This window comes from Cladophialophora yegresii, assembly GCF_000585515.1.
Source record: "Cladophialophora yegresii CBS 114405 chromosome Unknown aczIN-supercont1.4, whole genome shotgun sequence".
In the NCBI taxonomy this organism is placed as follows: domain Eukaryota; kingdom Fungi; phylum Ascomycota; class Eurotiomycetes; order Chaetothyriales; family Herpotrichiellaceae; genus Cladophialophora; species Cladophialophora yegresii.
In genome coordinates, this window is record NW_006913048.1 from 2,034,288 (window position 1) to 2,061,901 (window position 27,614).

Here is a 27,614-nt window from a genome sequence, read left to right on the forward strand (position 1 = left end):
TGAGGCAGTCCCTTTGAGGCAGTCCCTTTGAGGCAGTTCCCTTGTTTGGGTGTCGAGCACGGTGGCAGCTGCTTAAAACCTTCAACTACATAGTATTCCTCGATTTCGTCGTCTGTCTGTCACAAAACCTATTGGCTCCAAACAAAGCTCGAAGATCCCGATACACCAAAATAATGGATGCCACCACCGAATCTCCCGAACCCGCTCCGCAGGATGAGCCGATAGACATGGATCAGCTCGTACTGAGAGTAGCTGAAATCATCACTTCCGAATTACTCCCGGCTCCCCCAGGTCAAATGCAACGAGTTGTTCAAAGCCTTGCTAGCAGTCTACCCCGGGGGATGACTCTGGACCAACAGGAAGAGGTGCGGTCGATACTCAGACATTTGACTCCGAACATCCCAGTGAGTGTGATGCGGAAGTTCAATGGCTCCCTCCCGCCACCTGCGGAGTATCCATTGCTTGATGAACACCGCCGTCATATGGTAGATTTCGTGTGGACAGAGCTATGGGTTGCTAACAATGATGCTGACCGAATCGTCGCTGCGATGGCGCAGCTCTTCCAGGGACCTTTGGCACGACGCCCACAGCTTTGCCACTTCCGTCTCTTCTGCGAATTCAATTCTCTCATTAGAGGGCGCGCGGGAGAAATCTGGCTGGGGTCACTGTTTTATGCTCATCTCGCCGAAAATGCACTACGGGTTGAGCGCCTTTCCAACATTATCACGAGCTACAATAGGTTGCCTATCTACCATTTTACACAACCTGGGAGACTCTACATTGTCGACGAGGACCTACGACTGAGTGAGCTCATTTCAACAGACGAGGAGGGAGATCTCTTCAGATCCCGGGATAATAACCTTGTGTACATTACCTGGGGCCACATTGTAACTGGGACCGTGACCGACCCCTTCTCCGTTCCTGGCTGGTTGGAATTGTCGACCATCATCCGTAGAGATCCCCAGCCCCAGGCAAGGACAGTCCCCGGACCTGAATCCGAGGGCTCCGCCACGACGAATCTCCTCACTAGTCGAGAACTCGGCATAGTCTCCCTGAGGGAAGCTTTCAGAGACGTCAACCAACAATTCACCGCCATGGCCGCGGATATGATGGCTTTGCCTACCTCCCATGTTCTCCGGACTCTCCGAGAGAATGACGCCGATATTCACCACTCGGAAGCCACCATTGACCACCTGTTTCTGGGGAATGCTTCTCCAGGGCAGGATGGCCTAGAGATTGCCCGGGAGTGCCTTGCGCGGGTTCATGGACGATTGTTCGAGGTGGAGAGGTACATCATTGAAGAGGAAAATCTCCTCCTTACTGCTGGTCGCACGTTCAGAGCGTACAGTTTACGGTACGAACGGACCAGACACCGGTACTTTTTGAAGTGGGTGGTTGCCGGCCTGCAGGAACCCCAACTTCGAGACCGGTTCAGGATCCCTTCCTCAGTCCAGCCAGCGCCGATCGCCCGACCATACGAGGGCCAAGATCCCTGCCCGATCTGCTATGAGGCTGTTGAACAACCGGAAGGTGAGCTGAGTTGGCCCCCCGTCGTGACTTACCAATGTTGCAAGCGACCTTTCCATACTGACTGTTTGCTAGAGTGGTTGTTCCCCAAAGCCGGCACAGGTATGACATGTCCGTGGTGCCGAGCGAGCGTGCCAATGGACTTCCTGGGTGAAGTTATGGAGTCGAGAGTACGAGAGCTGCAATGTTTGTGAAGGTCCAGCCAGCAAGTCGGGGCCCTTGTCTCGACGCCACCGTAAAACTTGAGAAAGGTAAGCCCCTCTTGAGAGAAGTGATACCTTGTGACGTGACGCGAAGAGGCAAGGTAACATATGGAGGCTGGTCTCATCGGACAGCAACAAGGTAGGTGCGAGGGTAGTTTTCAGGTAACGGGAAATTGTCCTCAAAGAATACGTGGAAAGGGGATCAGAAACGGGAAGACCAAGAAACTTTCCCCAGCAGAACAATGGCAATGGATATTTCTACACTGTGACATTGTGAGTATCTGACTGTAAGGCCTTGGTATGACCAAGAAATCTAACCACTGCATCTGGACACGAATGGACAGACAGGTAAAGTAAAGTATGCCGGAGAAATTCCGGTTCGCTTCGAGGACGAACCGTTGCGGTAGGTCAGTTACATAGTAGGTAGCTGGCACTGCTTCTGCATATCTAAACACAACAAAGGCCCGCCAACGGTCGAGAGTCTGGTAGACTAGGTAGTATGGGGTAGAAGTCAATGCAGAACACAGGAAGAGCCACCTCCCCCGTCCAGCTCGTGCTGTAAGGCTATCCGATCAAAGGGCACCGGTCGGCGACCGTGAAACCTGGTGATGGTCTCGCACCCACGTTGCGCGAGATGCTCGGCCACAACGCCTCAGAGCACAGTGTGTGCCTGGCATGAATACTGTAGTCTAATATGGGAAGTAACCAGAGGGGGCACGAACCGTCGTGCTGAGGTAAAGGATTTTGACATCTTATGCTGGCTGGTGGCGTGGTTCTCGCCCATATTGAAGTTGTCACGGCTAAGGACTAGGAGTGGGTGATGTTTAGCGAGATAAAGCCCATGCAAGAAGCCGTGTGACATGGTTATGCGTTTGCTCTGCACCGCCTGGTCGGTTGCTGTGCTCACAGTAGTACTTAGTATTGACGCGGCGGTCAAGAGAGGCACCAGGAAGAGACGAACAACGCCGACCACTGCACTGCCTGCTGTTCTCCTCTGTGGTTTGGAGAAACCACACCAAAAAGTTCTTCACATGGCCGAAATCCGCAGAGCAGCACGATGAGTATATGTAGTGCTCACTGTCCAGCGAGCTGATGGGAAACCCTGCCCTGCTGTGTGTGTTCGCATTCGTTCCGACTCTATCGGCGTCCTTTTCCTCGTAATCAGGTGGCCCTTTCCTCCCTCACCGAAGCACAATTTCCGTCCCCGCCTTGACCAAGGTAAACGTCCTGTAAGCTCCCATCGGCACCTCCGCGTCTGGGACGAGTACCAATATGATCCCTTCATGCGTCACCACGACGATATCCTCCCTCCCGTCTGGACTGCTCTGCAACTCCTCGGAAACGTCCCACAGCCGCTGCAGGATCCTGATTTTCCGCTGCGCGACGGCGGCACGAGCAGGCGACCACAACCCCGTCTTCTCGAACCACCTGGACGGCAAACCCCCAATCTGCGCGCCCATCTCGGGGAACTCTTCCAGCAGCTCACGTGGCGGCGATCCGACATTACATGCCAGACTACTAATTTCCTGCAAGTCCGGATCCAAGAGCAGAGTCACCCCACCGGTTCTGACCCCTCTGCCCGAGTTGACGGGATAATGTGCCGCGCCGAGGACGCGAGGGAATGCCGCCAGCGAAGTCTGGATGGCTCGGCGAAGCGGCGAGACCAGCATGGCGCCCACGCTGTCCGAGTTGTCGTGGATGAAGCGCCGGCCTAAGTCCTCTGCGAGGTCAAATCCGCGCTCGCTCAAGGGAGCATCTGGGATTGTAGGATCGTCGCGGAGATTGTGCAGGCCCTCGGCGTGGCGGACGAGGTGGACTTTTCGATTCATTGTGCAGTGCGGTTGTGCTTGATTACCGATCCGGGAACTGGGATTTCAAGAGAGTAGGACTTGAATTCGTTCGTGAAGGTCGTGGGAGCAGAAGCGGTCCATGCCGGTTCGCTGTGTGTACTTGAGGCTGCTTCTGTTCTGGAACACGAGGATTTGGTCAATGCAATGTCTGAGGATGCACTCTGCTGTAGCTGCGACGTGCTCTGCCTCAGCTATTATATCCTACATCCCTCTCATATCCAGCTGTTCCGGCAGGACGCTGCTGCTCAGCTGTCCCTTTGCATGTGGTGGAGGCCTTCAGCTTCAGATGCGCCAAGTTGGGTAATACGAAGGCTGAGCAGTGGCCAAGCGGCGAGGCAGAAAGGCGTGCGGAGTTTTCATCGTGTACAGAGTACACAGTATGCCCGGTGAGAATGAGCTGACCCGCACCAGACGCCCTTTCCGCTTCGCGAGCTCGAGTTCAGTCGAGTCCAAAGCACGTGGAGACATCTGCCGTGAGATTCGTGGTGAGGCCAGTCAACGGTAAGAAAATAAGTATACGAGAATCTTGGCCTCAAACTCCTACTGTCCCTGGAGCATGTGGGTTGCCATCTGCGGCTGGCATGGCCTTCATTCATGTTCGCAACACCTCGCTATCACTAATACCGAATGTGTACCGCTGAGACAATCCGTGGCGGACCAAAAGCGCCTCGTGCGACTGCTCAGCAGCATCACGGTTACCCAAGGGTAGTACTTGGCGTCTCGAGAGTCTGGGATCTCCGCACTTCCAATGGTAGCGAAAAGGCCCGCAGCCTACGTAAGTGAGAAATGATTCTCTTTCTTCCACCCTTCCACCATCAGTTGCAATGACTTGGTCACTTGCTTCTCCTGCAGCTCATGCGGCAGGGTCTTCGGAAACTCCACAACTGCCTGCCTCAACGCTGCGACGCCGACAGCCCCAAAGAAGAGCACAAAGCGATCGATGGAATTATTCTCCAACATGTTCTTCAACAAGATGAGATGACTTGTCTGGACCTCTTGCGGACGGGTGTTGATGATATGCGCCAGACTCGACCAGAAATGCACGGGTGGCCATGGGTTCTGGAATCTAGCCTTTGAGAAGTTCCGCAGCGCAATAGAGGCGTACCCGACACCGAGGCCGGTAAGACGATCGTAGTGTTTGTTCTGAGTCGTAAAGGCGCGTTTCGAGTCGGCGGAATCATCCATCCTATCGAGACGCCAGCCAAGCCGGAGTTTGCCTGCTGTGGTGGACTCGGAGCCAGAGATGCCAAAGAGGATAGGAGCCGTGGCATGAAATTTGCACATGAGAATCGGTATCAGCGACTGACTTGGTGTGGGTCGGGAGGAAGCATCGGCAGGTGCGTTTCGGCCGAATTGGAGATCGGGCATCGAGAAGATCTGTGCAACCAGGGTGCCGATCGGCTCAGCTGCCTTCGGGTTGACAGCGCATTCGCCAACGAAGGCGGCGATGACGGCTTTACTGAAAATCGAGAGAAGATACAGAGCCAACGATGGGACTGTGGTCGCACCATTGTCCCCAAGGTTGAGATGTACTGGTAAGAACTCGCTGACAGATGCTGGAGGCGATGGCAGCTCCTTCAGTGCTCGAAGCAGAGTTGTTTTGACTCGATCGTGCTGTAATATATGTTAGTATAGAGGTCATTCCTACGCCAAAGTGCGGCTAGTGATACTTACCGCTACTTTGTTAGCCGCCTTGTCATCGGTCAGTTGTCCCACACTTGTTCGAATGGCCCGTCGCATGTCACCAACGTGTGGCTTCAAGGCTGGGTCCTTTCTGGTCGATGTCCAGAACTCTGATCGAAAGGTCTTCAGCTTCTTGTGGAGAGCAAGGTATTCGCGGTGTTGCTGCTCGATATCCGAAGAAGGAGCTTGACTTGGCTGGGGTGTTGGTGCTGCTTTAGCGGCCGCTTCTTCTTCTTGCAGCTTCCGAAGAGCGGCTTCCTTTTCAGCTTTTGCGTTCTCCTCTTGCTGCTTCCGCTGCTCAGCTTCCCTTTCTCTCCGTTCCTTTTCTTCTGCGTCAGCTTTCTCTTTCGCGCGACGTTCCGCCTCCTGTCGAGCACGCTCCTCCCTTTCGCGACGCTCGTCTTCCTCCTTTCGAGCTCTGAGCTCCTCCTCAGCTTTTCTGCGGGCTTCCTCCTCTGCCTTTCTTCGTCGTTCTTCCTCCTCTAACCGTTTTCGCTCGTCTTCTTCACGCCTTCGTCGTTCTTCTTCCTCCTTCTTGATGTAGGCCTGGAGGACAGCCTCGGCCTGCTTTCGTACAACCTCATGCTGGGCGCTGGCAGCATTGAGCTCTAGCTGATGAACATGAGCCTGGGCCGCTTCTCGGGCATCGAGCTCGTCCTGCTGCTGACGCTTCTGATAGGCATGAAGCTTGGAACTTTCGATTTCGTGTAACTGTAATTGACCCAATGCCCGGTCCAATTCCCATTGTAGTTGCCGCGAGGGACTGTCGTCATTCCTTCGACCTCTGGGACTGTTTCTGGCTGAAAAGGGCGAAGCATGAAGTTTGGTCATCTTGATGGCACGTGACCGTGGCTTGGGCCAACCACCCTTGACTCATGCGGTGGACGGACTGTCAAGACCACTTTGGGAATTATACGCAAGCTGCGTGATGTCGAGGTGCTCAAGCCGACCAATGGCAGTCGAGGAGTCCAAATGATTGATGGTGGTGAGAGATGCGGCCGTCGGGTGAAAGTTTGTAAATGGTCGCGACTAAACCAGAAAAGCTGAACGCCGGCTGTTGAGAACCGCTAGCAGAGACTGCTCACAGTCAGAGACGCGTCGACAGCTGACTTGTCGCGGAAGAGTGTATGAGCACTGTTCGAGCGAGGCTGTCCTCTGCACTGCTGAGCGTACCAAAGTCTGCCGTTAATGCAACGACTTGCCGAACGCGTCGATGGCGCCGAGAGATCTGGGGAGCCGAGACGAGGCGCCAGGGCTGGCTGATGGACGATCACGGGGCAAGACTTGAGTGTGCTGAAGTTCCATCGGATGGACTCTTTGGCAGTTAACAAAGAAAGAGTTGGTTCGAGTCTCAGACGACCGCGAATGGCAGGGGTGTTTCAGTTAGAGCGTGGTGGGGAAGGTCTCGCCTGGGTCGCCGGGTGATGTGCGCCCAAGGAAGCCTAAACTGGGGCCTGGAGAGCCCCCTGTACACAGTAAGTACGGGCGGACACCGGCTTGTGACGCCGCAACATGTCTTGGCATCAACGATTTTGCGCCCATTGTGCAGTTGAATCACAGCCGTTCATGATTTCACTGGGCGGTATTTCGGTGTCTAAGAAGGCTGGCAACGTAGTTAGATCAACAAGAGATACTTCTTTTCACTTGGTACCCCTTGCACAGCGCTTGACGAAGCTCCTCACCCGATGTGTGCGACCAAGTGAAAGGGAGAATTGGGCAAGGGCGGCGATGGTCTGTTCTTTCTACGGAGCATACAGACAAAAGAGGGGGCCAAAGGTGATCTGATACACGGCTACGTCGCCAATAGGGCAGGAAGATATGTCTAGAGAGTTTGCGGTACTCTCCATGGCGTACCAGTAAGCGAGTGAGCATGAACCAAGTGTTAGCTGTGGCCTCACTGGGAGCCTTTCGTTGCGCCGCACACAACTCGCACACTAGCAGAAGAACACCAAGACCTTTTACAGACACGTCCCCCTTCCATCCACATCCACATCCCCATCCCCATCCCCCATCTCGGTCTCCCCTCCTCTCGTCGTCCTCTTTCTTGCTCATCATCCTCTCCCTCCATTCTGTCTTTGCTCTATCGCTGCACGTTGGTCAGACAATCCTTGAAACCTGCCGAGTCACTCCCTCGTGTGCTCCTGCCCTCCGCCACTGCGGGTATCGTCCCCGTCGACTTCCGTTTCCTGTCCTTCCCTCGCCCAAAAGAATCTTACGTCGGGTTGAGCCTGCCTGCAACCAGATTCTGTTGCACCATATTAGCAGTCACGATTAGCGATTCCTGCTTGCACCTGAGCTGTCATCACTGCCATCGCGACGGCCATCAGCTCTACGCTACCGTCGCACTTAGTCTCTTCACTGACCCCGACGCTGCCCGGTCACTCCACCTCGACCGTAGGATCCAGATCTTGTCAACAGAATACCCAATTCCATCCAGCTTCATAACCATCGTTTCCCAACGTTCGAGCGGTACACGCCAAAGCCAGGTTGAGAGTATCGATAACAGTCTTGCCATACAGAGGTTGCTCGGCAAGTTTCTGGTGAGTCTCATCATCTCCTTGCGCCGCGCTTGAGCGGACATCATCCCATGCACATTCTTCCCTAAGCATCCATCCCGTCGTCTTTAATCAGAACATCGCTGTCATGTAATCTAGTCTGTACTGACTTTCACCTACAGCTTGGCATCCTTCCCTTCCCTGTGCACGAGCTTTCTTGAACAGCCCGAAGCATTGTCCTTTATCCCTCCACCAGTTCTCTCAAGCTCGCCAGCTCGAGCGAAAAGAAGAGCTAGGAAACACAGTTCAATTCTGCACACAACACAAGATGGCGCAACCAGGTCAATCTGGCGTGCCAGGCCCTGCAGGGCGCAGACTCCATATCGCCCATCGACGAAGTCCCTCTGAGCTCACCCCGCTCATGATGGAACAGCTGGCTCTTCAGCAACAAATTGAATTGCTTCAACAACAACAGCAACAAATCGCTGCCACTCATCAGCAGTATGTGAACATGGGCATAATCCAGCAACCTTTGCAAGGCATGCCTGCCTATTCCCCTGTCCAAGGGCAACCCAATCTTTCAGGGCTCCCCCCAAACAACAACCCCAACTTCCAGTTTCCTCAGATGCAGCAGCAGATGGGAATGCAGGGCAATCCCCCAACTCAGCCTGCTGCTCATCGACGGAATCAGTCCGCCCTACCGGGTATGGCTATGGGACCTCCCCCAGCACCTTCTGCTGGCGCTGCCGGCACTGCCTATGGCGACTTCAACCAGCAGGCTCTCGGGCAGAACCGTGAAAATACCGGGGGACGCGGAAACACAAGAGGAGGCTCTGCACAAAGTGGCCATGCACGGCGTCACTCACTCGCACTCCCCGAAGCTAAGAAGGCTGCCGAGCTTGCAGAGAAGAAGAGGACCGCGGCCGGTTTCCAGTTTCCTATCCCAGGTGCTGCTGGCACTGTAGAAAGCCCGGTGGCGTCCACTCCATCTGACGATAGGCTTTCCACGCCTGTCACCCCCGGAGGTCTTGGTATTGGCCGCGCTGGCAATGTTCGCAATGTCGGTCACAGTCGCAGTCAGAGTATGGCTGCTGGAGGTGTTCGTGGTGGCGGTGCAGCTGGCCGCGGGAATAGCGCCTTCCAATTCCCACCTCAAGGTGATGCTGGTGCAGGTAACCAGTCCGATCTCCAACGCCGTGGAAGCCAGAACAGTCATACGAGACAAGGATCTCGAAACTTCGAAGGAAATTGGCGTCAGCAGAATAATCAACAACCTACTGATCAGACACAACAGCAAATGGGCCAGTTCAGTCAACCTCAGGGCATGGGTTTCCAGCCAGGCCACCGCAACCGTGGATCGATCAATCAGTCTATGGGCTCCATGAGTGGCTTCCAATATCCCGGCCAACCTCAACTGGTTCAATTGCAGCAGGGTCAGATGATGATGCCCGGCTTTATGCCTGCCGGTCAGCAGTTGAATGCTCTGCAAATTGCTCAGCTACAGGCATTGCAGGGTGCCCAGCTCGGTGGCCTCCAAGCCAGCCAGCATGCCCCTCCAATGGGCTTGCAACAGCAACAGCAGAGAAAGACCCTCTTTACTCCCTACCTCCCCCAAGCTACCCTTCCTGCTCTGCTCAATGACGGCCAGCTGGTTGCCGGCATTCTTCGCGTGAACAAAAAGAATCGTTCCGACGCCTACGTCACCACGAGCGATCTCGACGCCGACATCTTCATCTGCGGCAGTAAAGACCGAAACCGGGCTCTCGAGGGGGACTTGGTCGCCGTCGAGCTGCTTGATGTGGATGAAGTCTGGGGCCAGAAGCGTGAAAAGGAAGAAAAGAAGAAACGCAAGGACATTACTGATACTCGCTCATCAGGTCCCGGTCAGAATGGCAAGAGTGATACCTCCTCGACTACTGATACCGCGTCCATTGCACCAGATGGTAGCATTCGCCGACGTGGCAGTCTTCGTCAACGCCCGACACAAAAGAAGAATGATGATGTTGAGGTCGAAGGGCAGAGCCTCCTTCTCATGGAGGAAGAGGAAATCAGCGATGAGCAAAAGCCACTCTATGCCGGTCACGTCGTTGCAGTTATTGAGCGTGTCGCAGGGCAAATGTTCTCTGGGACCCTCGGTCTTTTGCGCCCAAGCAGTCAGGCCACCAAAGAGAAACAAGAGGCTGAGAGACAGCAACGTGACGGTGGACATTCGCGATCCGAGTCTCGTATGCAGGACAAACCTAAGATCGTCTGGTTCAAGCCTACTGACAAGCGTGTCCCCCTGATTGCGATCCCCACGGAGCAAGCCCCTCGAGACTTTGTCGACAAGCACATGGATTACGCTAACAGAATCTTCGTGGCCTGCATAAAGCGCTGGCCCATCACATCTTTGCATCCGTTTGGCACGCTGGTTGAGCAGCTTGGGGAGATGGGCGATCTTCGTGTGGAGACTGACGCATTGCTGCGAGACAACAATTTCGGTTCCGACGAGTTTTCCGATGCGGTTCTGAAGAGTGTTGGGTGGGATGACTGGTCGCTAAAGACTGAGAGTGAGGAAAGCTTGAGTCCTCGTCTTGATCTCCGCAATGAGCGGACCTTCACAATCGACCCTAATGGCACCAATGAACTCGACGACGCACTTCACATCAAACAGCTTGACAACGGATTGGTGGAACTTGGTATCCACGTTACGGATGTGGCGCACTTTGTCAAGGCAAACTCGTTGGTGGACCGCGAGGCCAAGAAGCGAGGAACTGGCGTTTATTTGATGACCAGAGCCGTCAACATGCTGCCGCCCAAACTGTGTGCCGAGGTTTGCTCCCTCCTTCCAGGTGAGGGCCGTTTGACAGTGAGCGTAATCTTCAAGGTCGACAGCGAAACTGGCCAGATCGAGGGAGAACCCACCATCCAGAAGTCCATCATCCAGAGTTCAGGCAAATTGTCGTACAAGACAATTGACGCCGTTATCAGGGGCGGCGAGCAAGCAGGACTACAAGGCGCCACCGTCGAGGACATCAAGACTTTGCACAAGCTGGCGAACAAATTCCGAGAAGCTCGCTTCGGCAACCGTTCTGCGAACATCGCTCCGCTCCGACTGCTTTATCAGCTCGACGATGAGAATGTGCCAGTTGAACAGAACATCTTCACCACTTCTGCTGCCCACGAGATCATGGAAGAACTTGCTGCCAAGGCCAACTTCTATGTCGCCCAAAAGATTTTTACTGCCATGCCGGACAAGGCTTTCTTGAGAAGACAATCGCCTCCCAACCCACGTCGACTTCTGACGTTTGTGGACCGCATGACTAAAGCCGGCTATGACATCGACAGCTCTAGCAGCGGCACCTTGCAGAACAGTCTCTTCAAGGTGGAGGACGCCGCTCTACGCAAGGGGATGGAGACGCTCCTGGTCAAGACCCTTCAGCGTGCCAAGTATTACATCGGCAACCAAATCGGAGACGACCATCGCCAGCACTTTGCTTTGAACTTGCCTCTGTATAGCCATTTCACCAATCCTTCGCGCCGATACGCCGACATTGTCGTCCACCGCCAGTTGGAGGCTGCTCTGTCCAATGGCAGTGTCGAATTCAACGAAGACTTGGAGAGCTTGGCCAAGACGGCGGAACAATGCAACAACAAGAAAGATTCCGCTCATGCGGCACAGGAGCAGAGCGTCCACATCGAATCCTGCCGACTCATGGACAAGAAGAGCAAAGAAATTGGCGGCGATCTCATCAGTGAGGGTATCGTCATTTGTGTGTACGAGTCTGCCTTTGATATCCTCATCCCAGAGTACGGCTTTGAGAAGCGTGTTCACTGCGACCAGCTTCCGCTCAAGAAAGCCGAATTCCGCAAGGATGAAAGAGTCCTCGAGCTCTATTGGGAAAAGGGCGTTCCCTCATCTGCTTACATCCCTGAAGATGAGAGACCTCGTGGGTCAGCAAGTACCAAGGGTACGAACAGTGCAACCGAATCTGCCAGAGAACGTGCCAAAGAACGATACGAATCCCAACGCAAACAGACTGACAGCAATACCATGTCGACCGATGATGTTGATGCGCTTTTCGACGACGACGAGGACGACAGCACGTCCGAGCTCACAGAGATGGCATCAGGAGTGTCTTTGAACAACCAAGGTGACCGATCTACTCAGAGTTTGCCACCATCTCCCAGCCGTAATGGAGGCTCATCAACCGGACCTGTCAGGACCCAGTCGGACTCCAGAATTGCCAAGGCGGGTGGTAACATTCCAGAGAATAATCTGACCGACAAAGAGAAGTATCTCAGCTATTTCAAGTTGAGAGAGGAAGGTGGTGAATACATCCAGGACGTGACTGAGATGACTCGTGTGCCGGTCATCTTGAAGACCGACCTCACGAAGAGTCCACCGTAAGTTCCGACCCATCGTCGCCCTATCGTGCCGTCACTGACATATCCCGTAGATGCTTGACCATTCGATCCATGAACCCATACGCATTGTAGTTCATGCAGACTTACCAGATAATCATTCGCCGACACAGGCGATCAAAATCATCTGTGAGAGATGGAATGCGCAACCATTTTGAACCTACAAGGCGGTCCTCATGTATCGACAGCAGTTTATCAGACGACAGCGATCGGACATTGAGGCATTGGCTGTATTGGAAAAGCATTGGTAGCAAGAAGCGGTATTGGCGTGGTCTATGGTCAGCATGGGAGACTGCCGTTTAGGGAAAGAATGCACGAAAGCACTATGGCACGGGCAGCGTGTAGGTGCTGTGAAGCTGGCAAGTCTCTGTGCAGAAAAGTCTTGAAGACGCTGCACGGCGATTGACGAAAGGTGTGTGTTCGTAGGCAAGCTAGCGTATTGAGCGAGTATGAATTCAAAAAAGTATTTCCGTTGTCCCTTTAGCAACTTATATTGGCAGACCTGGTTCAGAGAGAAGCCTGGCAAATGCAACGGCAACGCAACGTTGGAGTGCAGGAGGGTTGAGGATTGCACGACAGGCGAGGGGAGCGTATATCTTGCGATGGGTACAGGACATGATACCCCAATCCACGGTACAAACTGATGAGAGTGTTGCTGACTGGGACAGCAACCAGAGAGGACGGCCACGACAGACTTAGGCTGTCTGTCCTGTCATGGACGGGACGAGAATAGCGGGCACCGAAGCCGAATGCCTGACCCCTATGGGTGTGCGTCTTTCGCACCGTACGTGGGCAACTGCTTCCAACTTGTTGAGTCGATCTGTCCGGGCGAGGATCCTTTCTGTATGCCATTCGGGTAGCTGTTCCAAGTCTAGTAGTGACAGTATTGCAAGCATGCGTCGGTCACAGAAATCAACCTTGGAAGTGTTGTCGGCTGGCGGGGTTCGTTGGGAGCTTCCCGGATCCCATTGGCCTACAGTGATTGGAGGTAGGTAGGCCTTTTGATCGGTTAGCGCTTATTTAGCCCACACATAGAAGGGGGAAGCATTATTGCTGGATACATATTGTAGTATCTTAAAGTTCGCCAATAATTCCCGGGAGACTCAATCCTGCCTTTGTAGCTCAGTTGGTAGAGCGCGGCGTAAGTTTCAGTTCATATACCGGGGTGTATATCGCGATTCTAACATCAAACACAGACTAGTACCATACTACAGTGATGCCGAGGTCTTGAGTTCGACTCTCAACGGAGGCAATTCTTTTTGCAATTCTTGAAGGCCGTGATCTGACTGAATATGTCCAGGAATGGGTGCTTCAACGCAACGCTCTTTTTGTCCACCTTAATTTCTGGTCAAGCGAGTACTACAGATACACTGTTACTTCGCATCCACTATTTCGCCGCCTCCCCTGAACCCGCATCGATAAGGAAAGAATTTACACCTCTTTCTAATACATCGCGACGAGTTCTTTTCTTGAGCGGCCCCGTCGCGACGCATCCCTGGGACCAGAAATTGACGGAGACTGCAACGTGTGGAATCAGAATCGTCGCCGTCGGACTATGCTTCTATTGCAGCATCAGGTGCCCTGCTTGATTACAAACCTGCTCGGCTTCCATTCTTGCACCTGCCTACGTCTGCACAGAAGCCATGACGCGGTTGCTCGTCGAAGCGGACGCGTCAGTGATCTTTTCGCCTGGTGGCCCTTCAGGTCTGTCCGGCTGTTGCCCCTGCCCTATGCTCGTACAGGCGGCAGTGCTGATGTGGCTGGGACCGGGGTTCACAAGTTTTAAGCCGCCACCGAGACATCCTTTTCCTTGCACCGGCATGAGCTTCGTAACGACTCTTGGGTGGCTGGGTCGCAACGGTCAACAAGGTCGCATCGTGGCGCAACTGTGACATAATCGACGGCAACCCAGACAAGAAGTCACCACACGCTGCTAAGAACCACAATGAGTTATCAGCACGGCTGGTGGCAGCGGCGACAACTTCAACGACATTCTGAGCGGCTTTCCACAGTTGGCCGGATCAGAAAATGCAGTGATCTCCCCTGGAGTCCACGCAGAAAGAGCTCGAGAGACGACCAGGAACCTCGTCTATGCGTCCATGCGAGTCACCTTACGTGTGACCTCTCGGTGTTAGGGCTTCGTTTGTCGACGCTGATGCCGTTGTGGTTCCCAGCGTCACCAGCAGTGTGGGCGAGTGGTGACCACAGGAGGCTCACGAGAGCATCGCCAGAGACGTCCTCTCGCTTTCCAACAACCTCGTCGATAGCGGAACGCGAACTGCCCGTCCAACACCTCAGTCTCAAAAGGTCCCGCTCGTGGCGTTCCTCCTACGTCAAGCGTGAGCAGCGCGATCGGAAACTTCGTGGCCGCGAAGTCTCTATCGGCAGACGAGCTCTTGACTAGAACATCTTACCGAAGCCTCTCCCGCATGCTATGTACATACTAAGTACTTACACCAGGTCGGGTAGGACGATTGCCGAACAACTCAACAGAGTTGCTGTATCACGACCACCTGGTGCCTGCGCCCCTAGGTCTTGCTTCTTGCTGGTGCAAGTATTTGCACACCAGCCAGCATAGGTCGCGATGTGCTCGCGCAGCTGTGCTCGGCAGATCCGTCTGGTGCAGATGGCGGGACATACCCCACCGCCGCATTCGCTCCACGAGTTCGTGCCAGCTCGACGCCTTCGCATACATTCAAAGTCGGATGGGCAAATCGACATCGCCTGAAGGATTTCTTCGCCATGGATCAACGTCCAATACACGCACGGATCTGCTCATGTTTCACCCATTGGACATCGCTTTCAAGCTCTACATGTTGTGCAGCGCCTACGGTTCCTGGGGAGGACTGATATTGGCCGATCGCACAGGTCTTGGCAAAGTACTATTGAGTACTTATGTAAGTCGTCCAGGCCGCTCAGCTGTTGACCCAGGAGGGTGCAGAGGCCCTCACATACTCCGTACTGCCTCATGTTCTTCGACTTCTTGCTCGCAGAGCTCGAGGAAGACCTACGGCGGCCAGCGGGCAGCATGGTCCTTGCGGATCTCGGTGGCACTCAAGATCAGCCCATGGCATCGTCTGCGGGGGTGATCCCGAAGGAACAAAGGCAAGTCTCAGACATCGGACTCAGGTTCAAGTTGCGACCTGGGACCACCATGGTCTTCTTCTCCGCGACTTTTTACAGCACAGGACCGTCTGGCACACTACAGCGACGAGACCCTGAAGAGCGGATTGGTGAGCCTGGCAACTCTGTCATGCAGCTGCGCCAGGGGTGGAAGCTCATAAGTACTTAGTATGTACTTATGATGCGTCCAACGTTGTCCTCATGACATTGGGGTCATGGAGTCTTGGCCAAGGGTGCGGCATTGATGAACTCCTGAGCTTGGCGGCCTCTGTTCGCACCTAGCGACGACATCACCTGCGCCCCGGCAGGGTCAGAGAGAATAGATGGCTTCGCGTAGAGCGCACTTCAAGTTGTTCAGTTCAAGTTCTAAGCTGCCCCCCTTAGGGGGTCTAACCCGGTCTGGACCCGGGTTCAGCTCGAGCTGAGACCGATTTAGCGATTTGAGACCGATTTGAGACCGATCTGGAGTGGTCTGGGACCGATCTGGGACTGATCTGGATCAGCTGGATCGATTCAACTGATCTGGAGTGGTTTGAGACCGATCTAGGATCGTGGTATACTTAATTAGGTTAAATAAGTATATTTACTATATCTTTAGTATATATTTATCAAGCGTAAAAAATATAGTAAATATAAATAAAAAAACTCGTAAGAAAAGTTAAGTATTATACTAAAATAAAGAAATAAAAAATAAAAACTCCAGAAAAAAGAGATTCGAACTCGCGACCTTTTTTTATTTACACTATATCGATCTTGAATCGATCCCAGACCGATCTGGAACCGGTCTGAAAGCGATCTGAGATCGGTCTGGGACCGAGCTGAGACCTTAAGTGGAATAGTTACCAAAACCGCTTTCAGGGTCTCAGCTCAGTCCCAGACCGGTCCCAGATCGATCTCAGATCGCTTCCAGATCGCTTCCAGATCGGTCTGGGATCGATCTCAGACTGGTTTAACCCACCCTTAGGCGGGCTATACCGAAGCTAAAAGTACTTACTTGCTAGTGTTCTTTTCTTTAATAGTAGTACGAATTTTCCTTTTGAGGCTTAGTGTTATTTAGTACTACTTAATACTTAGCTAACCTCTCCGTACTAAGTAAGATTACTTTATTTCATTGTTTAAACTCGTAGGTATACCCGTAACGCGGTCTTCGCTATAGTACTAGTAGGAACTCATAGTAACGGCCGTGCGGGTATACTAAGTACTACTTACTTAGAGTTTAGATAACGGAATAAAGTAATCCGGGTACGGAGAGGGTACTAGTACTATATCCTATATTTACTAACTTAATATAGTACAATAATACTAGTATATCTCTATAGTTGTCATTTACTTACTAATTAGTATATACTACTAAGTATAGAATCTCTACTAAGTACTATGTATAGCACCTGCTGTGTCTATATTATTTATAACATCTTAATTATACACACGTCGCACGAGGGAACTATCTATTGTATCAATTTATCCTGCAGCCATATTTAGTCCTCTTATTCGTCTCACCGTATACTAAGTAAGTACTTTTTATTCGTCTAGGCCTGCCTGACCAAATTTCCGAGAGCATATCGATGCTGACTATCCGATTCCGACGACAGTAGATGTTGTTAGACAAAGTGCCAAGGCCTTCTCCCAATATCACGGACTCTAACGCAGATGTGAAGTCGCGGCGGTAATCCGCTTTCACCACGTAGAGCTGCCTGGTCCGCAGAGAGTCGATCTCTGCGGGACAAAACTCCGAAGACTTGTCTTCGTGTGAAGCCTCCGTCCCCTAGAGCTAGAGTCGTGCAAGTTGTCAATATAGTCCACAAGACCAGGTAGAGCACGCTACTTGACGGGACGGCCTTTCCTTGTCCGTGAGTGCAGTCATTTGGCCGCTGAGGTGAAATCGCACAAGCTTCTGTATCAGTTCCAGCAGTGGCACTTACAAGCCGTGAAGAAGCACCACTGGAATCGGGCTAAGGCATTCAAGAAGCCGTCATGCATAAACGAGGATACACGGATTTGTGTTGGTCCACATATGTTGTCCTCACGCAGGTTCCCCCGTTGTCAGAGTGGCTTGGCTTGCGGAAACGTCGAGATGATCTGAGAAGGTGAGGAGTACAAGTACTTATGTATGCCACTGATTGAGACGAAAGTTTCGTATGGAAATAAGGCTGGTCCAACTTCTAGGGCGTGTCGACAGTCGCCCATCCCGACCCATAGGACCATTGCAGGAATCGCGCAATGCCTTGGGTGAGTTTGATCCAAATACTAGTACCCGGGAGAGCAATCGTGGAATAACAGGACATCCACATCCAGACATGCAGGGAAAAAGGGTGATCCGACTCAAAACTTGAAGTTGTCGCGGATGAGGACAGTCGGGACATGCTATTGCGTAGCATGAGTTGGTGTCATCACAGCGGCGTACAGAAGAAGCGGCCAGTCGAGCACAATGCTGTTGGAGACATTGGTAGGATGATACGGGTCGGTGGCTGCTGGGACAGATAGTGGTGCAACGGAACTTGTTGGTCCTCCATGTGTGATCGGGGAGAAGCAGTTTGAACAGAGAGTTGTCTCCATGCCAGCGAGGCTTAGTGCGTACTGGAACCCAGCGACGGAGAGTTGTAGGAGGATTGACAAGTCAATTAGAGGTTTGCCAACTGAGTTGGTCGACCATACAAGCATGTCAATAACGGTGTCCCTCCTACCTCGATCGTGCCGCATTTGCATCGGCACCAACCTGCAAATCTGCCAATGCACCTCAGCAGAAGCTCTGCTGCATGGCTGAAATTGCATCAGCAGGACTGTGCGACCATTTAGTCATTTCACTCAATAGATGGTGTGGCAGCAGCGATGTGGGCTGAGCGCCGTCGCGAAAGCCGTCAGTAGCTGGGCTTGTGTTTCGCGAAGAGCCGCAAAGGGAGTTGGCCAACCGCCCACCAATTCGAGCATAACGACATCCGAGAAAACCATACGGAGTACAGTGCCCCTGAATCGTCCATGAATTATGCTTCTTGCTTGTGCAACGTGGGCATCCCAGCTCGCCCAACCTTTTCCGCATGCTACTGAACAGGTTGCAAAACACGTCAGTCTCTGGCTGAATCTTTCAACTGTAGGACCTTCATTAAACATGTCCGGCTGACCAGCCGTATGTGGCTTCCTCGAGGACCTCACCTGGGCGAACCACAACGTCATCAGCTGTGTGAATCTCGGAGACATCCAAAGGGCAAATATCCCGTACGCCCAGGATAGTCCTTGTCAAGACTTAAGCCCAACTTGAAGTTCAGGAGTTGTAGCCCTCAATCCATCCTAGTCGTTCATAGATTCGTGCAGAAATTCAGCGCACAAGCGCCGAACGTTTCGAAGAAGCAGTGCCTAGTCCTCGACATGCTCCAAGATGTGCCAATTTTATCGTCCAAATTGGTCAACGACCTGGAGATATCGATGCTTTAAGTCCGTGCGTGCCAGTACTACTCCCAGGGCAATGAGAAAACAATTTGCAACGGCGGAGTCTCGCAGGGGGACGGTGAACATGTACCCGGAGTACAAGTGGCTCGTTTGTACATGAGAGGCATGTACTCCGTAGCAACGGAGATTTCGGGCCCGGGAAAGCGCGTGGAGAGGTCAGAGTGTTGTCGGAGAGAGCAAGCATAGGCCGCTGTTGCTTCTCCTGGAGATCTTCTGCATGCGGTCCAGCGGGCATTGTGACAATGCAAACTCGACGGTTCCAGCGTTCGAAGCATTTCGTTACGAATGTCCAGCAGCGTTGTTGTAGCTCTCCTCAACCATGTCCGCAAGGCGCATGCCCAGACAGCAAAGACGAGAAGAGCTGGTTTAATACTACATAGTATGTAATGGCGTGGCAGGTTGGTCACGAACCGGACGACGTGGATGGAGGCGGCCCGTCGTCGAGCTCGCAGGGACAAGCACCTTGGAGCAAGGCGCCATAATGCTCATGCTGTGTGGTCAGCGAATCGTCCACCATAGGTTCTATCTGCCAGGGTCGGTCGTTCTGTAGATATGCCTCTTCCCCACCGGATTGTTATATGCAGAAGCCGCAGCACGGGCTGTTTCGCCTCGCTCCGACAGGAGGGTTACATAGTAGTGAGGCTTTGCTGAAGCTCGATCGATCTTGGTAGTCTCAGGAGCCGACGTGGGAGCAAGTATTGTTCCTAACATCCTGCACTGGGGTGAATGGTAGTCGATCACATTGACTTCGTGACGAGTACAACTCACCTGGGCTCCCGAGTGAACATCCTGCCCTCAAAAAGACATCCTCGGTCAACCCTCAAGGAAGATCTCCTGATCTCCTCGCGTCAAATAAACCGCCTACTAGTAGTCTAGCTGTTCTCGATGGAGATCTTGCGGACATATTTCCCATCTTGGTGTTCGAGCTGTGTGGATGAATTTTTCCGGAGAAATAGAACGTACTATGACGGTTGGCTCCACATGTTCTGAAAGGACATCAACGCTCCTCAGCCGGATAGCCTTAAGTATTTCTGTGCCATAGAGGTCTGTGATCGTCCGAACGAGTTCCGCTGCAAAGGCGGTGAGAATGTGCATGGCCGAGGTAACTAGGCCGGATGGCACAGCAGAGTGGCAATAGAAGGCCGCTCGAGGGAGGACCTGCAGGCCATGGTGTTTGTAGGCATTGCACCGTAGCAGCTTGCACCCAACAGGGAGGGAAAGACGGAAGTTGGTGAAGTAGAGAAATACACAGTATGTAGTCGAAGATGGCGCATCGAATGGGACCTTGAGCGCAGGTTGCGTGGCATTTGCATAGTGGGAAGCAGTGAAAGGATAACAGAAGGCGGTTTCATGAGGATGTGGACTCTGTCAAGCATGCCGATACTTGAGCCTTCGTTCAGACGGCATTCATAACATACGCCGCAGCGACGTCAAAGAAGGAAAACCTGGTTCTTGCCTGGGCGGTGGAGGGAATGGAGGTTCCGACCTCGAACACATAGTACAGTAATTAGGTAAGGTATGCAAGCAAGGTAACGCAGTCGAAAAACAGGGCCGTCACGCTGGAACTGCTTGGTTGAGCAGGAACGATGCTCAGTGGCGTTTGAACTGGCAGCTTCCGGAATCTAGTGCCACACCGAGACCTTTTCCGCCTGTCAATAACGCGTTCCTTTCGAGGGCTCACTGCCCGATATATGACAGATTCAGCGCATTTGCAAATGGCGGCCGTGGATCACAATACAGCTTGATGATAATGGTGCTGCTGGCGATGGTGAGGGCGTTCGCCCCAACATCGGAGCTAGCCGTAATAGGATAAACCTTAATTTGCTAGTTAGATAGAGCAACCGAGCCAAAGCGGCATCATTACCGTACTGCACGATTTTAGGGCGTCCACGACGTCCTGTATCACCACCACCACCACATCTGGACATGTGTTGACCTAGACTAGAGCTCGCTCGACCTCGACCGCTCCGAAGCCCGCAATGAACGGCAAGAAACTCCTCACGACGCCCATGGCGCTCAAACAGCTTCACAGCCTCCCACTTTCTCTGCGCCGTTCCATCCTCCGCGTCCACCAACTGCGAGAAGCAGCCATAGCCACACCCACACCCACACCCACACGCACATCCATACCTTCGACCCTGATACCGAAAACGCTCTCCCGCCCATATTCATCTTCATCCTCATCCTCCCCCACCGCCGACCCCAACCGCATAGTCCGCCCTCTGGTGCCTCCTCCCCACGAAGGGTCCGGCCCTCTCCTCTCCCGCCGACCCGACCGCGCACTGCCCGACCCCGCGACCGGAAGCTCAGTCTGGCTGAAGACGCTCCCGATCTTCGTCCTCCTAATCACGGTGTCCAGCCTGGCGATCTTCAACTACGAAAAGTCCACGTCCAGCACGGTCAATAGTATCCTGTACGCACTGCGCACCAACATCCACGCCCGCGACCTGCTGGGCGATGAGATCTACTTTGCCAGCAAGCTGCCATGGATCAGCGGCGAGTTGAGCCCCATGCAGGGCGTCATCAATATCCGGTTCCGGGTTAAGGGGACAAAGGGCGTGGCGGAGACCAAGTTCGTGGCCGTGAAGCGGAGGGGCGGCTTCTTCGAGACCTTGGAGTGGAGTCTACGCGGCGACGACGGGACCGAGGTGCATTTGTTGGAGAAGGAGGGGACGACGGATCCCTTGGAGGGCCAGAGGTTAGATTGAGTGGGAGCCGTGTTGTACATTACCAAAAGGTCTACGCTATGTCAATGAAAAAGGATGGCTACAGACACCCAACAGAGCTGGGAATGGATTTGGTGTCTCTGTCTCTGCCGACAAGCATGCGCGCGCGGATCGTCCCGGCGAGGCCCAACGCCCCGAGGATGAGCTGAGTCCTGAGTCCTGACAGGACCGAGCGAGTGATCTCTCACACGTCTGCTGCTCGCTCAATCTCCAGGCTTAACCTTTGACCCCTTAGTATTCACGCCCGTTCCCGTGCCAGGCGTGACCGCCTTCCTACTTGGCATTTTCCCAATATTGTACCCCCACGACCTCAGCGTCTTGACCACCTTTGGCAAGATCGCCGCCGTCAACGGCACCCGAATGAAGATAAACGACTTGTGCACCGCGTACGCGAGAGCAAGCTGTGTCCATAGACCTGTAGTGCGTCTCGTATTAGCCGGTGTGCTTCTCCCACTACACTCAACGGACTAAGAAATCTCTGAGATAGTACTCACTCGCATTATCCCCGCGATTCGCCCGCTCGGCCTCCCTATACCCATGATCATTGAGCACCTCCTCCTCGCTCTTCTCATCCAACACCCTCTTATCGTCCGGAACGGCCACCTCCTCGAGCACATCGCCCGCGGCTTCCCGGATCGGCCATTTCAGCAGATTCTTCACCCCTTCCACTATAACGTGCTCGTAATGCCCGATGGTATCCGTGCCGATCAACCGCACGGCGAGGAAGCAGAACGGGAAGTCCAGCGCCGAGAGCGCCAAGTATACGCCTACAGCGGTCCAGCCGTACTCGCGCGACATTTTCTTAAGCCGGTCCTTGATCGACGTCGGCTCGGCGTCTGGAGGGGCTGTAGAGGAGTTATACCGGCGACCCGCGGGTCTTCTGGGGGCTCGAAGCCTAGAAGAGCGGAGTATTTGAAATGGTGAGGCGGTTCTCACTCGCTGGGTGTGGATCATGCGTGAGGTAGGGGATGTTGTCTGCATTGTCTGCTGTAGCATTGGTCTGGTACGGAAGGACTGCTGGAGAGGAGCTCGAGACTGGTGCGCCGCAGGGCGCGCAGATGAAAGATGCCACATAATGGCATTGCGCTGTATTAAGCGCATGCTCTTCATGGTTGATATTGTCAGCGAACAGGATTCAAGACGAGACTTGGTCGATGAAGATGTGAGCGGCGCGTGAAATTGCGTCGGCCTGGCCGTCACGCCATGTCATAGTTCAGCCTTGCAGTGGCCGGAATGGAATATCCGCGAACTCCGGGAGCCACTTTCTCGGCCTGCAGCCTTACGGACCGTAGCCTTACGGACTGTCATCCATCCGCTGGTACAGTAGATATGGTTCATCACTGGTCGGCTCAAAGCCACAGAAGCGATCGCCATGTCACGTATATAGCCGCATCAATCAGAATGCGTTTGTACCTTCTTGTCGAGGAGCGCTAGCATGTCCCCAGCTAACATGATGCATTCACACTTGGTGTCTACACTCATTTACAACACGGGAACATTTACTCAAGTTCCATCGCACATAATCCCCAGCCTTGCACAGCGGTTGCTGGTCCACGTTCGTCCGGCTGGGTCATTGTTGACACTGGTCCATTGATCAGGTGGCTCCCACGTACAATAGCCAATTGCTGTAAAGTCGTACAACGCTCGAATACACAGGCAAGAATCGTCGAAGCTCAGCACTCCCAGTTTCTCGTCATCGCAGGCCTCTTCACCTGTCGCAGTTTCTGGTCTCTCGTGAGATCACTTTGGATTTTTTGGCGGCCTGCCCCGGCCCCTCTTGACCGGTCCACTACCGACGTGGTTAGTAGTCTTCATGGCGACTGTCCGACGCGCGGTTGCAGCTCCGCCATTGATCGAGGCCCAGGCTCCCCCAGTTGGCATGCCATCATCATCTGAATCATCACTATCAACCCAGTCCGCGGCCGACGCCTTCACATTACTAACGATGACGGGCTTCTTCACGGATTCGACGCTCGGGGAGCCGCTGATCGATTTTTCGGTATCAGTGGCTGACTGCATGTTGGGTGCCGGTTGAGGTAGACCGGACGCTCTCCCATTCGTTGTGGGCTCGTCTGAGACCGATTCTTGCGACCATGAATAATCAAGACCATCACTGTCGTACTCCATTGACTCGATCAAAGCCATCTTTGCTCTTCGATTCGCCTGTGCCTCGGCTTCAGCGGCAGTCTTCGCCGGAGCGGTTGAAGTTGGCTTCGCCAGGTTGGCTCCCTTGGAAGGCAATGCTGGAGAAGTGGACAACGATGACCTCTCGCTTTCTTCTGCTGTGGAGTCTTTGCTGACTGGACGATCGACACCACTCTTGGCAGCCGGTGCAGGAGCCTTCATGGCTGCTCTTGGTGCCGGTTTCGGCCTTCGATGCCCAATCTCCACGACTGGGCTGGAGGTGGAGCTATGACTCCCTGTATCCTCTTCGGACAGATCCGAAGCATCAGGTTTCAGTTCAAGATCACTTAATTTGACGACACTGCTAGGCGTGGGATTCGCAGTTGTCTTGCCTTTTTCGTTCCGTGTGTCGTTCGGTCCGACCATCTCGTTGAATTCATCTTCCGAAGGCTCCTCATAGCGAGTCTGATGCTTGCGCGTCTGTCTTCGAGTGATCTCGGTGTCAGGTGGCGGCAGAGGAGCTCCATCTTGTGCACGTTTTCTCCGGTCACGGTATCTTCCAGGCATGAACTCGTCGTCCCGTTCCACCTCGATATACTCCGGTTCTCGTCTGATCTTCTTGGGCAAGGCCTGAGGATTGCCCTCGGCGGCGTTGAGCGCCTGCAAATCGGAACTGATGACGGGTGCCGGGACCTGAAGGGTTCCATTCAATGGCCGCCTGGCAAGGTCGGCCGTTTTTCCCATTTCGTTCAGCTTCTCTATCGGTATTGACAGCTTCACAATGAGTGATTTTCTCTGCTTCTGCTTCTCTGTGTTCGGTTTCTTATAGTTGTAAGGTCTGTCACCGTCGTCCGTCTTGGCTCGTTTGCGCTTCTGTCGCATCATCTCGATCTCCCCACTCTCTTCGGGTCTGGCTGGTGCATAGCCCGGCGGCAGTACAGTTTGTCCTTCCTCGACAGGGCCAGGAATTTGGAGAGCCACTGAAGGGTCAGGGTAGTCGTAGGTGATTGCCTCGGTCCGATCGTAGGCATGCTCGAGGTCTCTGATAACGCCACCCTCAGGCAGCGCAGCTGGAGAGTCTGGAGGGGTCGAATCGCCCAGCCGTCTCGCGCTCTCTGGGTTTTCATCGAAGTCGTCCTCGTCTCCAGCAGGCGAGTCAGTAAGGGCACCACCAGTACCCAGCGCTGGGTCAATCGCAAAGCCTTCTTGTTCTGCAAGCCGTAAAACACCTGCTTCCACACCATCAGACATGTCCGCACTGTCATCAACATAGTGTTCGCCCAATTCAGGCTCATTTGCTTTTGCAGCTTCTGCATCTTTTCGCCGCTTCTTAAGCCGGCGGGATTGGTCACCATGATCGTCGTCTGCCTTCTGGATCCAGCCAATATTGGACACGCTGAAGTCAACAAGACTTTCCACTGACCGCGGGTCCGCGACTGCTTTTGTGTTGTGGCCCAGCATAGTGCCCGAGGGCGTGTAAGGTTTGTAATCGTAGCCGGCCTTTTGTCTGCAGTTTCGGCAGCTGCATATTTGCTTGCAGCTAGGGCAAGTCCAGTTTGGATCGGCAAGGATATCTTGTGGCATCATGTCGAATCTACGGAACAGCGTGCCATAACAGTAACGCTTGTCGCACTGGGTACATGCAGCTTGCTTCCACTTCGGTTCCCAGTGACAGTCGGTGTGACAGCGCGCATGCTCTCGGAGGAACTTGTCTGTACGCTTGACCTTTTTCTTGATCTTCACGCTTCCATCGGCGCCCACTACCTCGACCTCTTCCTCGGCCTGTACAGGGGATGGTGGGCGTGCAATATCGCGGAATGGTCTCCTTGCCAATTCAAGCTGACAAACTTGCGCCAGGGTTCTCTTGGTGCCGAGTCGGTCTATTTCCATCTTCAAGGACCTGGGCGATTTCTCGGTGATTTTGCCATCATATTGCAGAATCTGTTGTCGCCACTGCTCATGTTTCTGCGTCAACTCTCCCCATGACCATTGTTCGACCCACCTAAGCTTTGAGACACATGCGCAACTTCTGCCCATGGCATAGCAATCCATACAGATGTCGTATGTGTCCTCGTCTCCATTTGCCAATTGCCCAACGCAGTTGGGGCAGGTTAGGAATCTGTTGAAGATATTGCAGCGACAGTACGAACAGGTAATGTTACTGTCATAAGGAACCAATTCCACCTTCTTTTCAGGCTTATCGGGCAGAAAGCTTTCAGACACCAATATCTCCGAGAACAGGAATTCTAGTCTGCGAAAATCTTTCTCCAGCTGTCGGACCTTGGCGTCGCCCGATGCCTTCTGCTTGGGCCCCACAGATTTCTGCCTGGTCCTTTCCGCCTGACGGAGCAGCTTCGAGTATTTCTGCATGGTGTAGTAGATGATGGCCTTGTTCTTGTATTGTTCGTCACGGCAGACCATCCTGGCCCGAGGAAGCGCTTCATGAAGTGCCATCTCCAGCGTCTCGACAGTCGTCCTATTCCAAGCGACCTTCATGGTTCGGGTTCCTCGATTCCAGACTTGGTGTGGAGCGAGTGGTGGGATCAGGATAAAGTCGCCGGGCTTTTGCTCAACGATATAAACCTTGAAAGGAGCGTTCTTCCAAGCATTGACCTGCGCGAAATGGTTCTCAATTTCAATATCATGGCCAAGCCGCGAAAGCCAATACTCAGAGACGACTTCTCGCTCCTTACTCTCTGTCATGAACCAGATTGAGGAGCCAGGTCTGGTGGGTCTGCCATCTTCGATGAGACCAGTAGAAGCCTCCACCATAATGTTTTGACCCAGGCTTGCGCACATCTCTCGATGGGCGGGGGTGTAAGTGCCTTCGTGGCCCACGTAACACATGAGATTTTCGGCGCGCATCTCATTGGGCAAGCTACTCATCAGATCGCCCGCTTTGGCAATGCCTCTGCCCTTCTTCATGCCGGGTCGGATGGAGTCGTTCTCGTCCACCGCACCGAACCCACCAACGTCGCCGGTCGATTCGTTGAGGTAGAAGAGGCCAGGCGGAAGGATCTCTGCCAGCTTGTCCCGCCATAGCTGTGGACAGTCGATATCTTTGAGATACATCCGCTGACGTTCAGGGTCCTTGTAGTTTTGTGGGGTCCATTGGTTCGTCAACAGTGCCATGTTGTTCAGGTAGTGACCGATGGTCAAAGGGATGTTAGTCTTCTTGGTGAGATCTCGCGCATTCTCGACTGCAACACATTTCAGCACAGGTGATTTCCATAGCACACTTAGGACCAGGACATACCCTTTGAGCCGCAGTTGTCGCGGAGCCACTGGAGCGCAAAAGTCCATCGGTCGAGGCGTCCTTCATAGCCCTCGATGACCAGTGGCTTCCCACCTAGTATGACATGGATCAGGACCAGCTTTTCAAAGTTCTCGAGGCCTTGGTGGTCGATCATATCGCAGTGTATGCGCACCACCCATTCAAAGTTCGCTTGTGACTCAACCAGGCTCTTGAGGTCGAAGTCGGGCGCCATTGGCTCGAAGGCCGCGCATGGCCGTGTAGAAGGCATGCCTCGGTCGAGAGTGGCGGTGCGCAGGGGAGAGAATTACTTCACACAGACAGCCTTCTCTTCTTTGAGTGGGTTTCTGGGATGATGCACATCCTACTGCAAGGCGCTGAAACGGGTATGAAGAAGCCGAGGTGAGTCGAGTTCAACAGTGGGTTGCATGGCTCTCGTGCGCATCTTCCAACCACGCCAGAGGGGCGCGACTGCGAAGGCGGGCAGGAAGAGTGAGAGAATGGTGAGGCAGACTGAAGGTGAGGGTCGCAGGTGTAGAGCGACCGACGAAAGTATCCGGTGCCCGCCTCTCGCGACGCGCCTTCGACCTTGACGCTAAAGTTCGGGCGCTTGTATCAATACTCCGCCATTTACGGCGAAGCAAATGGACGTATGACCGCTCTAGCATCCTCCAACAAGCAGGTGCACCAGGCCTTCCACTGGAAGCATCACAGTGGTGGCTCACAGTATACTCAAGACATCGTCTGATGATCCCAAGGACACGATCCACCGTGGCAGCCGA

At 53.6% G+C, this 27,614-nt stretch overlaps 7 protein-coding genes across 7 annotated transcripts; 3 read left to right on the forward strand and 4 right to left on the reverse strand.

The window, feature by feature from the left end:
* Positions 1-548: 548 nt before the first annotated feature.
* A1O7_06064 (uncharacterized protein) lies at positions 549-1,721 on the forward strand (the record flags this gene model as incomplete). Its single annotated transcript, XM_007760070.1, has 2 exons — positions 549-1,530; positions 1,603-1,721. 2 exons carry the CDS (start codon positions 549-551, stop codon positions 1,719-1,721), a joined length of 1,101 nt encoding a protein of 366 aa, XP_007758260.1.
* A 1,190-nt stretch (positions 1,722-2,911) lies between these two features.
* On the reverse strand, positions 2,912-3,559 carry A1O7_06065 (uncharacterized protein; the record flags this gene model as incomplete). Its single annotated transcript, XM_007760071.1, has 1 exon — positions 2,912-3,559. One exon carries the CDS (start codon positions 3,557-3,559, stop codon positions 2,912-2,914), a length of 648 nt encoding a protein of 215 aa, XP_007758261.1.
* Positions 3,560-4,351: 792 nt separating this feature from the next.
* A1O7_06066 (uncharacterized protein) lies at positions 4,352-6,094 on the reverse strand (the record flags this gene model as incomplete). Its single annotated transcript, XM_007760072.1, has 2 exons — positions 4,352-5,194; positions 5,255-6,094. 2 exons carry the CDS (start codon positions 6,092-6,094, stop codon positions 4,352-4,354), a joined length of 1,683 nt encoding a protein of 560 aa, XP_007758262.1.
* Positions 6,095-8,086: 1,992 nt separating this feature from the next.
* On the forward strand, positions 8,087-12,148 carry A1O7_06067 (uncharacterized protein; the record flags this gene model as incomplete). The annotated part of the gene is made up of 1 exon (XM_007760073.1): positions 8,087-12,148. The coding sequence occupies one exon, from the start codon at positions 8,087-8,089 to the stop codon at positions 12,146-12,148; it is 4,062 nt and encodes a 1,353-aa protein (XP_007758263.1).
* Positions 12,149-20,708: 8,560 nt separating this feature from the next.
* Positions 20,709-21,437, forward strand: A1O7_06069 (uncharacterized protein; the record flags this gene model as incomplete). The annotated part of the gene is made up of 1 exon (XM_007760074.1): positions 20,709-21,437. One exon carries the CDS (start codon positions 20,709-20,711, stop codon positions 21,435-21,437), a length of 729 nt encoding a protein of 242 aa, XP_007758264.1.
* A 221-nt stretch (positions 21,438-21,658) lies between these two features.
* On the reverse strand, positions 21,659-22,253 carry A1O7_06070 (uncharacterized protein; the record flags this gene model as incomplete). The annotated part of the gene is made up of 2 exons (XM_007760075.1): positions 21,659-21,870; positions 21,950-22,253. 2 exons carry the CDS (start codon positions 22,251-22,253, stop codon positions 21,659-21,661), a joined length of 516 nt encoding a protein of 171 aa, XP_007758265.1.
* A 942-nt stretch (positions 22,254-23,195) lies between these two features.
* A1O7_06071 (uncharacterized protein) lies at positions 23,196-27,103 on the reverse strand (the record flags this gene model as incomplete). Its single annotated transcript, XM_007760076.1, has 2 exons — positions 23,196-26,779; positions 26,836-27,103. The coding sequence occupies 2 exons, from the start codon at positions 27,101-27,103 to the stop codon at positions 23,196-23,198; spliced, it is 3,852 nt and encodes a 1,283-aa protein (XP_007758266.1).
* Positions 27,104-27,614: the final 511 nt, after the last annotated feature.